This window comes from Drosophila sechellia, chromosome 2L (assembly GCF_004382195.2).
Source record: "Drosophila sechellia strain sech25 chromosome 2L, ASM438219v1, whole genome shotgun sequence".
Classification (NCBI taxonomy): Eukaryota; Metazoa; Arthropoda; class Insecta; order Diptera; family Drosophilidae; genus Drosophila; species Drosophila sechellia.
This window is the reverse complement of record NC_045949.1, coordinates 14,751,904-14,765,189: the sequence shown is the minus strand read 5'-3', so window position 1 is coordinate 14,765,189 and position 13,286 is coordinate 14,751,904. Positions and strand designations below refer to the sequence as shown.

The 13,286-nt window shown below is 42.0% G+C and overlaps 2 protein-coding genes across 6 annotated transcripts; one reads left to right on the top strand and one right to left on the bottom strand.

Moving 5' to 3' along the window:
- Window positions 1-85: 85 nt before the first annotated feature.
- LOC6611333 (sister chromatid cohesion protein solo) lies at window positions 86-12,971 on the bottom strand. Of its 5 annotated transcripts, none has more exons than XM_032717380.1 (9): window positions 12,837-12,953; window positions 9,080-9,130; window positions 6,311-6,368; window positions 5,444-6,257; window positions 1,745-2,001; window positions 928-1,671; window positions 661-874; window positions 326-597; window positions 86-255 (listed from the first exon to the last, which is right to left on the bottom strand). In XM_032717380.1, the coding sequence occupies exons 3-9, from the start codon at window positions 6,338-6,340 to the stop codon at window positions 202-204; spliced, it is 2,385 nt and encodes a 794-aa protein (XP_032573271.1). In that variant the 5' UTR covers window positions 6,341-6,368; window positions 9,080-9,130; window positions 12,837-12,953; the 3' UTR covers window positions 86-201. The 5 variants fall into 5 exon arrangements, with proteins under 5 accessions (XP_032573271.1, XP_032573275.1, XP_032573259.1 ...); XM_032717384.1 differs by having other exon boundaries at window positions 6,320-6,368; XM_032717368.1 differs by lacking the exons at window positions 86-255; window positions 326-597; window positions 661-874; window positions 928-1,671; window positions 1,745-2,001 and adding exons at window positions 2,291-3,911; window positions 4,223-5,282 and having other exon boundaries at window positions 12,837-12,971.
- On the top strand, window positions 6,731-11,488 carry LOC6611332 (plasminogen activator inhibitor 1 RNA-binding protein). Its single transcript, XM_002035843.2, has 4 exons — window positions 6,731-6,820; window positions 7,048-7,796; window positions 9,183-9,449; window positions 9,670-11,488. The coding sequence occupies exons 2-4, from the start codon at window positions 7,109-7,111 to the stop codon at window positions 10,182-10,184; spliced, it is 1,470 nt and encodes a 489-aa protein (XP_002035879.1). The 5' UTR covers window positions 6,731-6,820; window positions 7,048-7,108; the 3' UTR covers window positions 10,185-11,488.
- Window positions 12,972-13,286: the final 315 nt, after the last annotated feature.

Genomic DNA, 13,286 nt, shown 5'->3' with positions numbered 1-13,286 from the left:
AATTAGAGCTAAAACATTTTTTTTCCAAATAATATTTTGTTATACATTTCGTCTTAAAAGGAAATTAAAAATAGAAAATTGAATGGCTTGTTCTAAAGCTTGCATATTGTAAATATGCATTTTAATAGGCTATTATATAGGGTTATATATCGCCTAATTACATTAATTATTAGATAACATTTAATTATAAGTGGTTTTGGACTATTCCCAGTCCTCGTCTGCCTCGACATTGGTGGCATCGTTCACGTAATTTCCCTGCATAAAAAAAGGAAGAATTCAGCAAGATGGAAGTGCAAAACAAAAGAAGTGTTTCCAGTTTACTCACCCTGCCACGCACATCCACGCCACCGAAGTCTTCAGTGGAATAACCCCCACCACCGCACGCACCCAAGTTGCGTAGAAACTCCGGAACAGTCTGGCCAGCTCCATCCAAGATTTTTATCAAGTCCGCAGCAATAACTCTGTCCTGATCAGGATCAAAGAAGGTTGTTGCACGTCCATTGTTGCCTACACGACCTGTACGTCCAATGCGATGTACGTAGTCATCGATATTTTTGGGCATGTCATAGTTGATCACATGCTTGATGTTTTTAATATCTAGCAAGATGAAAAAGAACTTAATGAAATTTGATTCAGGAACGTGTGAGCGTCCTAACTTACCTAGTCCCCGAGAAGCAACTGAAGTGGCTATGAGAACTTTCATGGAGCCGTTCTTGAAATCACGCAAGGCCTGCTCGCGTTGACTCTGGAGACGATCGCCATGAATGGAGGTAGTCGGAAACTCCGTTTCTGACAGGTAGGAAGCTAAAAAGTCGGCGCCTCGCTTTGTCTCCACAAACACAATGGTGCCATCTGCTTCCTCGCGAAGGATTTCCTAAAGCGAATATAACAAATTAGTGTTAAGCTTTAATTTTTAGGTTCACTTACCATTAGCTTGGCTCGCTTGTTGAACTTACTGACTTCGTATATGGTCTGCTTCACATCAGAGCAAGCTCCGCCCACCATGCCAATGGCCACGAAAACGTAATTATTCAAAAATTCTCCCGCCAATCGCTGTATATCTTCGGGGAACGTGGCGGAAAACATCAATGTCTGATGTTGTGGACGCATAGTTACATGCGTCATGAGTTTTCGCATGCCTTCTGAGAAGCCCATATCTAGCATGCGATCGGCCTCATCCAGCACAACGAATCGAGTGTCTTCAAACGTGACAAAAGCCCGATCCACGAAATCCAGAAGTCGTCCCAGAGTGGCGATCAATACGTGAGAGCCTTTGGTAATGCAATCGTTTTGATGCCTGAACGAGGTGCCTCCGTAAACAATGCCGATCTTTAGATATGTCTCGTAAGCAAACTTCCTCGCCTCGTCAAAGATCTGAATTGCCAGCTCTCTAGTTGGGGATACAATCACTGCCTGCGGTCTTCCAAACTCCAGATCTTGAGGATCATCTAACAATTTGCTGATAATTGGCAACAAAAAACTAGCAGTTTTTCCTGAGCCAGTCTGTGCGCAAGCCATTAAATCACGGCCAGCGGTAATTACAGGTATAGCACGCTTTTGTATCGGCGTCGGTACCTTGTAACCAGATTTCTTGACATTTTCCACAATAATGCCCCTCAAATCAGCACTCGTAAAATTTTTTATTCCTGGTGGAACGTCGTTGCCGGTCACCTAAAGATGAATATGATACATACCGATTGAAGATCTTTTAACATAAATTGATTGAAATTTAACATTTTGTTACCTTAACCGGTATGTTGTCATATTTGGAGAAATTTATGCCGGAAGCAATGCCACTGCTAAAGATCTCCGTTTCGTCGTTAGACGGCGCGGGCGGAATGTAAAATTCTCGCTTTTTCTGGACGTCTTCGACGATATCGTTGTTGTTGTTTATATCGTCTTCATTGCGACGGCGCCTCTCAAAACCAGCCTCTCCTCTTTCGTTACGTTCACCGCGTGGCTCCTTATTAAAGCCTTCGCGTCTTCCATGACGTTCATCACCTAGAAAATATTTGATTTTAATAAACATGTAATTTTTATAACAATTTTATTCACTTCAATTTTATAAGACGAAATACAGTTCATAAAAAATCATAACCAAAACCAAAACTCATTTTTAAATTGTGTATTTTATTTTAATATTGTTTCTGGTCCAAATCAGCTAATCACGGACAATACAATGAGTTAAATTCAACGAAAAATAAGAAATGGCGATGCTTCTAATACCACCACGTTCAACTTAATTAAATTATTTATTCATTTTATTATTTTTAAAATTAAAATGCCTCTTATTTGATTACAGCAGCCCGAAGAATCTACCATCCGAGCTAAGACTTATTATATTTGCAGTCTTAAGCTCAAGTAAAAAGCGATATGCCATCAACGCATCTTTGCGATTGCGAATGAATGGTGCATTGTGCATATCAACCTGGGACTGCCTGATAAGAGCACCGAAGAGCCCATGAACTATTCTCATCTTATCCTTCTGAATGTTCTGAATTATACGTGGATCGTAGACTTTAACAGCGGGCATAGTACTAAAGTTTAACGAGCCTTGTCTATTTTCCCTAAAAGGCCCCAGGGAGCTAACCTGGGCCCCTAGTTCCTCTTGACGATCCACCATCAGGCGAACCACATTAGCGTGTTGTGAAATATATGCCAAATCGTTCATGGACACTCGATACAATTGGTTTTGCATTGATGTTCTGCGGTCACTTGGCGTTTGCAAATCATTTGTTGATGCCGATGGGGCGAGATTTACTGCATTCTTGGTATTATTCGTGCTAACAATATTAAAAGTATTGAGTTGCAACGACGGTAGTATCTGTATATCAGTCACATAAGCGTGATCGCTCATATTGGCCAAAGTGTTTGATACCTCCAGTGGAACTTCGTCGACTTCCATTGGCATATGTGGAACCGAAGTATTCATCATATTAGAGATGTTCATTATTTGGGGTTTCATTTCAATTTCGGTTTTAGGTCCAAACACAGCAATTGGATGCTGACCTATTGGAGTCGAATTTATGGGAGGTAATATGGCCAAAGCTTGATCAAATGATGCTTGGTCAATTGATGCATTTCCAGATAACTCCAAAGGAGCTACTACAGGAAGATCTTGAGAGAACGCTGCAGATTGCATACAAGCCCCAGAATCCGAATATCTTGTTGCCTGGGCAACTTCTAGGGAGGTGATTGCTTCTGTGGTCGGTGGTGCCGCCTCCTGAGGTCCATTTCGGGTGATATGGATTGATGTCGTTATATCTTCCACTGAACGGGTAATTGCCAGACCTGAAGTCGCCACTTCTCCAGCTGCGCTTTGTAGCAAGCTGGACATAAAAGTAGCTGCAATATGTCGGCTGCTTTGGAAGGCTTCCTCACGACGGACAATTCGTTCCGGTGTTAGTGGCGGACTGGCTGCTGAAGCGATACGATGACGTCGTCTGCGTGTACGCAAGCGACGACGAGCCGTGTGTGTTTGGCGAGGAGGTGGACCTTCGGCATAGTTAACCATTTCATCACGTGGTCGAAAAATCGAGCCCCACTCACGTTGCTGGCTTAGTGTAGTCTCTTCCGGTGGGAAACCAATACTCATCTGCAGCTCGCGTGACACCCTGGTAAAGCGTAGATGAAGCTCTTCGTCAATGACCGGCAGTCTAGGTCGGAATGATAGTAAAGGGGTTGATGCTGGAGCGCCTCCAAGCCGAGAACGCACCACTGTCGATCCTGGATGTCCGACTAAACGGGTTTCATCCACATCAGCTGGTAGCACCACAGTGCCGCTATCCATTTCTAACCCCAATGAATGCTCTCCTGGCAGTGATGGAGCCAACGGTGTCGATGCAGCGCCGCCTGTTGCCAATGATGACATGGTCCCATCTTCGTAAGTCAAATTGGGTATAAAAGACAAGCTGTGAAACGGACATTACTTAGCTTATGTATGCATTTAGGTCATAGAGAAGGAAACGAAAGTAAGCGAAGAGATGGGAAATACATATAGAAAAGTAAGCTACATTTATACTGCATTAAGGTTCTTGTCAAATCAAATTTCCTATAAATTGTTTCGGTGTCTGGCTAAATTTGGTGTTATTTTTTTTTATGTTATCTTTAAATGTTCGAAATCTGCTCTTTTCTACACAACCGCTTATTGGAAAAAGTGAATAAAAAGTATCCATAGATGGTAAGAAAGAAAAGCGTAGTACTAGTTAGTTGGTTTAAGTACCCTGGATCGCTCCTATGTTCATTTGGGGTGCTCGAAGCACGCAGAGCCACCACTCTGCCGGGTACTCCCGTTGCGGAGCAGGGAGTCTCCTCATCTCCAGTTGCATTGTAGCGACTAACGTAAACTCCATCTGGCGTTTCCTGATTTTGCGACCGCTGATGTCGTGCCAAGTTTACCATACTGCTGAGCTGACCACTACTCGAATTGTTTGGCTCGCTCGCAACAGTGGCTTTTATGCGTGTCCTAATTAAGGGTTGAGAATAAAATATGCCTCTTTGATGGACCGTCGAAATGTGCTGCTTTGGAGACTCTGGCCAGGCATACGATTGAAAAACCATTTGCGGACTGCCAAAACGTACTGCCCTTATTTCATGCCGAGTGACAAAGTTTTCACTTAGCCAGTGCAGAAATCTAGTCACTCCATATGTTGATCCATCCACTTGATTATTTTCTGGGTGTTCTCGGTCTTCTGTTGGAATAGAATCTCCTCTCAATGCTCCTTGATTATCATCATACAGCCGTCGACCGGTTTGGTAACCTCGATCAAAAACCTGATGATAAACGGCGTATGCGGCGCTTTGTATTTCGGTTAAGTCATCGCCATTGGTTAAACCTCCTGATCGAGCGTCCTCAGTACCGCTTGTCCTGTTTGTTTGTCCATCTCTGATCTCCGAAGGTTGCGGCACCACAATTTGCTGCAAATTCCTCCATTTCGACAGATCAGCTCTGCAATCCGCACCAATGTTTTGAAAATGTCCAATCCCATTCGCTTCCTCATGTTCACCTTCACAAATCAATCGGCCCATGTCCTCCATAAGGCGATTCATCATATCTGTTGTTTCCCGTATCTGATGTGCCTTTTGGACACGCTTTTCTTGAGCTAATTTCACGACAGAAGCCCATGCTTGGTTCACCAAAGCCTTAAATGCAGTCAGCAAGTAGTCACGCAATTTCCGAATCAATGCTAGGCTGGTCGTGTACTTGCTCAGGTCCAGCTGATCGATGAATGCGCCCACCTCATCCTTATCGCAGCTCGATGGGATCGGCGGCAGTTCCGTAGCTAGTTGATGGCCAATTTCCCACAAATTGGGCAAATATGCATACACAAAACGAAAGAAAACAAACTACTTGACAAAACAAAGCACACACATGGAATTCAGCAGGAACAACTCAAATTACCATAACCCAAAATTTAACGTTTCGGCAAAAAGGTTTACTCACCATCCTCGTTTTCGTACCGCCGACCTCGGAAGCCGCCACCTTCACCGCAGAAGCCGCCTTCTTCGCGACGTCCACCGCGGAAGCCGCCTTCTCCACTGCGGGAGCCGCCTTCTTCTTCGCGACGTCCACCGTGGAAGCCGCCTTCTCCACCGCGGAAGCCGCCTTCTCCACCGCGGAAGCCGCCTTCTTCTTCGCGACGTCCACCACGGAAGCCGCCTTCTTCACCGCGGAAGCCTCTTTCTTCTTCGCGACGTCCACCGCGGAAGCCGCCTTCTTCACCACGGAAGCCGCCTTCTTCACCGCGGAAGCCGCCTTCTTCTTCGCGACGTCCACCGTGGAAGCCGCCTTCTTCACCGCGGAAGTTGCCTTTTTCTTCGCCTTTTTCTTCGCGACGTCCACCGCGGAAGCTGCCTTCTCCTTCGCGACGTCCACCGCGGAAGCCGCTTGCTCCACCGCAGAAGTCCCCTTCTCCTTCGCGACGTCCACCGCGGGAGCCGCCTTCTGCACCGCGGAAGCTGACTTTTCCTTCGCGACGTCCACCGCGGAAGTCTCCCTCTCCTTCGCGGAATCCCCCTGCATCATCATCTCCATCTCGATTTCCTCCTCGATAACCTCCAGCTCCTCCTCCCCTGCCTGCGTCGCCCCTTTTGAACCCCCTTCCGAACCCATCTGGATTTCGTCCTTGGTAGCCGCCGCCTCCACCATCGCCGCCGCCTCCAGCACCGCCATCTTGAGCACCGCCGCTGAAGCTTTTGCCCTTGTTCTCACCATCGCTCCAATCTCCACCGCGGGCGCCGTTAGTATCAACAAAGGGCTAAAATAGATGGTATTAGTAGGCAAATATTCTTTGTACGAAGCAATAACAACCTCAACAACCTCATCTTCCCAGTCAGACATGTTGATGTTTTTTTTTTTTTAAATTTGGCTGAAACAAAAAAAAAAATTATTTCTATATAAGTATTAAAGCAATTACTTAAGCCGGTCATTTCTAAAGTATTGAATTTTGAATTCTTATAATATACTCCCACAATTTATATAATTTTCTCCATTTTTCACATATTCTCCAGCTAATACCATGGCTTGCAGTTTAAACTAAGAAGTGCCCGCCAAATAGAAAGCCCGCTAAACACAGCTGCCATTCGAATCGATTTGCGACATTCGCCGCGAAACGCGTTGAAAAACGTGAGTTTCTGTTTTTCTATGTATACCAAGAACACATGTGGGCGCTCTGTTCGTGCTGGTTGTGTGCGTGATTCGGCCCATGTGCGTGTGGAATCGCGTGAGGCAGTGTGTGTAGGTAATACTAGCAGCAAGGCGAAGAAGAAACACTGAAAATTAAGGTTAGAGAGCAGCAGCCACCAAACAGCCAGCAGAAAAGTAAGAAAAATCCACCCGAAGGTCCTAAATAAATTGAGAAAATTTACGTTAGTCGAAGTGTTAACGTCGTAAACCACAAAAACCAGCGAATATGTGCCACATTAGACCATAGTTTGTGACACGAAAAAGAAATCCTATCGAATCTCGCAGGGTGTGAGAGACGGCGGGCGAAAAAGGAAAATCAATCAATTCCCACTAAAACTGTGTGTAAATATTTCTTTTTACAGAGAAAAAGGCAATTAAAGCGGCAGCCAGCTAGCAACGAAAAACACACACACCCACAAAATCATGGACAGCGCCGGTAAAAATCGTTATGAACTTTTGTTCATGGACGACGATGTCAGCGATCCATTAGATAATCTTGTGGCGCCGACGGCCGCTGCTGCCGTAGCAGCAGCTGGCAAGAAGAAGCAGCCGTCAGCTGCTGCTGCAGCGGCCACCAAAACGACCGCCAACAAAGTGGCCAACGGCAATAACAAGGCGAACGCAGGATCCAATATCGGTGGACCCAATGCCAAGAAACCAAATCAGGCCGAAAAGGAGAACAAGCCCAATAATGCTTTAAACAAAACCGATGGCAAGAAGTTCACTCCATCGGCCGACAACAAACAGCAGTACAACAATAACGCCAGCAGCAACAACAAACAACAGGGTGCTCCACGGCAAGGAGGTGGCGCCAACCGGACACGTGAATTTGGCAGCGGTCAAGGACAGGGTCAAGGACAAGGTGGCCAGCAGCAGCGCAGCGTAAACTTCCGTCAACAGAATGGCAATGCCGAGACTCGTGAGCAGCGCAACAATCGCCGCAATGTCCGCGAAAACGGCGGAGCACCCGATGGCCAGCAGTCGCGACCTTACCGCGGACCAGGTGGAGGCCCAGGTGCTGGCGGAGATCGTCCCCAGCGTCAGAACCGCAACTACGATGGCCAGAACAGGAAGCGCGAGTTCGACCGCCAGTCGGGTTCCGATAGAACTGGTGAGTGTGTGGTCATTTCATTAAGGCATTAAGGGGTACCAAATGGGTTTGGTCAAGTCAAGTAGATACAGTGTAGAGATCACATTAAGTCTTCACAGAGAAGTACATACATACTTCTTATAATTCTATCTTATACCTCCTACCATTGTTCGCATATGAATAGTTAGAATGTTTCTGTTGATCAGATCGAAACTAAAGTTGAACCATTAGGGGCACGGTAGACATAACCACAAAATGAGCGCGCCCGCCCACCCATACGAAAAAATTAACAACTATACCAAAAACAACACTCCATGACAACCAGAAAATCAAACTCAGCAGGCAACGCAGGAAAAACACATTCCATCCACAGTTTACACGTAGCCAATAACCATGTTTATAGTCATGGGAAATTATTAGTCGCCTTCAAGCAAAAATGATTCCAATCTTCTGTGTATCCAACAAATATTTAAAAGAAAGAAACTGGAATTCGTTCGGTGTTTGAAATGTGAAATGTTCATCAATTGATGCAGTAATAAGATTTCTAACTAATCTTAATTCTTAATTTGATGTATTTCAAAGCATAAAGGAACATATTGCATTAATATTTATTTTGCTCTGAGCGGACTGATTTTGGTTGATTGTAAGTTTTTTTAATGTATAGCAATATTGAAACAGTTCCAATAGTTATTGTTTATGCCAAGCAAATTCACGAAAAGAGCGGGAGAACGGTATAAACCAATTGTGGCACACAAAATCCCGATGAACTTATGGGCAATGGTCAAAAGAGGCAGGCAAATCTCCCACTCACGTGGGGGATAGGTGAGTCAAATCAATACTAATGGTCGGACAGAACATTCAACAAGCTACATCACACTTCTTTCCATTGAATGAAATCTATTTCCTCGCGTTTTCCACCGACTGCTTAAGACCGCTTCGTTTTTGGAATATCCAAAATTAAAATCACAGCGGCGGCAGCAACAGAAACAAGAAGCACAAATCGAAAGAGAAAATGTGTTAAAAATAGTTCGCCCATCATCTTGGCGGCATTCCCGTCTAACGCAAGTGCTCGTAGGTGACCTTTGCAGGCATACTCATTGGGGGGAAAAGGGGTTGGATAGTTCCCCCGCTGAATCTGATTACAGTGAACGGGGGCTGCTACTATCGGCTTATCTGTCACTATGCGAGCGAGGGCAGTGAAAAGTCCTATCGTGGTTAGATTTCAATTGACCTAATTAGTTCCTACTGATAGAATAGACAATTATTTGGCTAATAAGTTAATAAATTAAGCAAAAAAAACTTACTTAAGGGATTGCAGGCAAGTTGCACTATAGCTTTCAAATTTCTTGACGTTTCTGAAATCAAGCAGACATAAATCATTATTAATACTTAATACTTTATGCACAGGTGTGAAGTCAATTGACAAACGCGATGGAGCTGGCTCCCACAACTGGGGATCGGTCAAAGAGGCTATTGATGATGTGAACAAGAACGAAAGCGAAACCAATGTGACCAATGCAGAGGGCGGCGCCAAGGCCGATGAATCTGGCACTGAACCACAAACCGAGCAGGCCACCGCCGAGGAGGAGGCCAAAGAGCTGACCTTGGACGAGTGGAAGGCACAGCAAGGACAGCGCATCAAGCCAACCTTTAACATCCGCAAGGCTGGAGAAGGTGCGTGTACAATGCATAATTTTTTATAGTTCATTTGAATTCCGTCAAGCAAAGAAGAAACCTTTTCGACAAACCAACAACAAAAGTTACGAATCATATTGAGCTAAAATCCGTTTATATAGTATCAAAGTTAATAATCAGAGAAAACGATCTTAGCTTAAAAAAGTAAACTAAATGGCCTATTAGCTAGAAAATAATCTACAATCAATATTTCCCGCAGGTGAGGACACCACACAATGGAAGAAAATGGTCGTCCTAACTAGCAACAAGAAGAAGGAGAACGACAGCGAAGAGGAGCTCGAGTACGATCCTGCCCTTTATCCACAGCGTGTGGGCAGGCAGCAGCGCGTCCTGGACATTCAGTTCAATTTCAACGATGGTCGTCGTGGCGGACCAGGCGGTTTCGGTGGACGCGGTGGCCGTGGAGGCCCCAGACCCGGTGGATTTGGAGGCGGACCACGCAGCGAGGGTGGCAACCGCGATGGCGGCAACCGTGAGGGCGGCCGAGACAACCGTGAGGGTGGAAACCGTGGCCCACGAGATGGCCAACAGCATAATAACGAGGGCGGCGCTTCATCCGCTCAAAATCAGAGGCCACCCATCGATCGTCGTGGTCCGGGAAACAACCAGAACAACAATCAGAACAGCGGTCCAGGTCCAAATAAGCGTTTTGAGCGACAACAGAACACCGCTCCCAAGGTCAACGATGAGCGTCAGTTCCCCACTCTGGCTTAAATCGATTGTTTTGGGCAGGAGTAGTTCCTCAAATTGCAGTTTTGGTGACTGACGTTGGAGAATGAAAGCAGCAAGTTACCAAAATGAAAACTTATACATTACGTATCACGTATCACAGACAACAAACTTTTTAAAAACTAAAAGAAAAATGGGGAAATTACGAAACAATTGTAGCCGCCATATAAGCCAAAAGCAACAAAAATACCAACCAACAAGCTAAGCAAAAAAACGGATAATAAATTATACATATGTTTAAAAATATATGAAAAGAGAACACACGAAAAGCAATTTTAGTTTATACGTGGCCAAACTAATCAGATTTTACACGATAAAATCGCGATCAAGCAAGTGACCTCGTGTAAACTAGTCAGTGTCAGGCTAAGTCATCCTCATTATGGATTTTATATCTAGTAACTGTTCACGATACGAGATTTGTTTCGAGATTTTTTCTAAAACGGCAGGGGCGGTCATGGAAATTGTTTTATTGCATCAACAAAAACATGATGTGAATTTGTTTTTTTTTTTGTTATTACCACTCACTTAATCAAAAAATCATCCTACCTAATGAAAACGAATTACAGTCGCTAACCAGTGAACAAGGCGAATAAAATAAACTAAAGATATAATATATAATATTCAACATCACGGCCTGATAAATTCTTCTTTGAAAAGAAGCAAAATTCACTATTACAATAGTTTGTTTTCATCGAGAGAACAGTAAAAGCATTTTCATTACTCATAAATTTTTTGTTCAATTACGAATCACATTTTCGTAGGCACGTTTTATTATTTTTACTATGTTAACTTTTATTTAAAATAAAGAAAAACAAAATGGAGAAATATGAAAATCTGTAGTTCGTGAAAGAAACCCAAAACCGAAAGAATAGTAAGTGTTAAAACCTTTGTAACTGTGTTTCTTGGATGCAAATTCTATGATTAAACATTTAAATTTAATAATTAAACAGCGGACTATGCATCATATATACTACTTTTAATTATAAATACCTAACTGAACACACACACACACACACACACACACACACACACACACTGAAATACAAAAAACAAAACAATATTAATTTAAGCATTATTAAAGAAATAAAAACAAAAAATATTGATTAACTATTGGAGCAAATTAGAAACCTTTAATAAGTAGATTATAGTTGGAGGGAAGCTTTCAAAGAAATCCATTTCGAGTCATATGAGAGAACCACTCCCGAAAACGCTAATTTGAAGATCCCTGTAAAATCGTTTGCCTATAATTAACTAGAAACTATGTAAATTATATGAGATATATATTCGTACATACATGGTAAAATCAATTTTATGACGGCGAAACAAACACACAAAGCAAAGAAATGATAGAGCAAATGAAGAATATAGAGGAAAACGTAGATGAAAATACGACATTTTTGAAATATTGTATTGTATTTTGACCCAAAGAAACCATTCAACAAATGTTGAGCAACTCGTTTAATCATAAAACAAGAACATTTATTTGATAAAAATAAAGAAACAAAAAAAAAAAAAAAAACACTTGATGTCAGTTTTGAGAATTTTGGGGCAAAAAAGAATGAAAAATCCATTAAAGACCGAGTTGTAATTCGAGGAGTAAAAGATCATAAAAGATCAAAAAGCGAATGGTTGTTGGCGACGGGAAAATGGGGGAAAGAAACAAAACCTAAACAAATCTAATGCAGTGTTCAATTTTATTCAGGAAAACCTACAGTGAATGAATTATGGTTTGTGCTTGTTCTTGTAATTTGAACGGTAAAGTGTTACAAATTGGCAAACACCTAAAACAAAGTTGCACACAAACGCAAGGCGAACGACCTATCAAAATATAATAGGCAGAACAGAAAAGCAAGCAGATATGCGAAAAAGCAAAAAAGAATTAAAAATGAAAAAGACGAATAGGAAAATCTAAAACAAAGTTGCACACAAACGCAAGGCGAACGACGCATCAAACTAGAATAGACAGAACAGAAAAGCAAGCAAATATGCGAAAAGCATATAATGAGATAACCCAAAATGAAAAAGCCGAATATAACTTTTCAAAGCGTAAATCAAAAAACGCATAAGAAACAAAGATGATCCGAAAAACTAAAAAATGGGCCAATTTTTAATTTTAACTTATTTTCTTATTGAAAAATGAATCAACTTTTTACGCTCCGATTTCTATTTTATATTGGACCTTATAAGATTCCGTTAGAATAGAACGAAAAGAGGAAACGAAATTAGGAACTCATGTTCCAGGGTTGCCAAGCTATTTAATTGCTACAGTCAAATAAGCAGAAAAATCCGTGGCAAGTACAAAAAGGTGCTTTGACAACTCTAAAAACAACCGAAAATGGACGAATGAAGTCAAAAGGAGCTTAATAAAAGTAAGTATGCGAAAATTGTAAAACGAAAATGGGTGTAACATTAACATTCAAATGCGATGGTTTTTAGAATAGAAGAATTAAAAATTATATGGGCAATAATATGATATGCAATAAGTTTTCAATTGGTTTTAGTGTTGCGGCTTTAAAATTTGGAAAAGGAAAAGAAAAAACTCGTTGAGTCAATTTAGACAAGTTTAAATGAGCTTATTTTTTAAGTCGCAAAATGAAAACTATTTGCATATCACTAGGATAGTCTCTTCCTACTTACCGTGCTTTTGAAGAGCAAATTAATTCGTTTTCACTTTATGTATCAACTTTAAGCTTAAGTTTAAATTTGAACTCGATCACCTCGCACAACGCAAAACCGAAAAGGATCTGTTAAAAGTAATCCAGAGCTAGTGGTGGAATATCCCATGGTGCTATCGCATTACTTTTCAAAATTTCGATAACATCCATATACAGCCGTTTTCCACTAACACATCAAATGTGATTTAGCTATTAATAAAATACTAATGTTCAAATGATGTAATTTTTACATGGGGAAATTCTTATATATGTTTTTTTTTTATTATTTATAGGTTAATGCCTATTTATTTTGATACAATATTTTTTTATTTTACGTTAAGCAACCAATTGAATGAATTTAAAACGTAGTAACTAACAAAGGCAACGAAGATAACATGGAAACATAACAGCAATGATGAACTACAATTTTGAA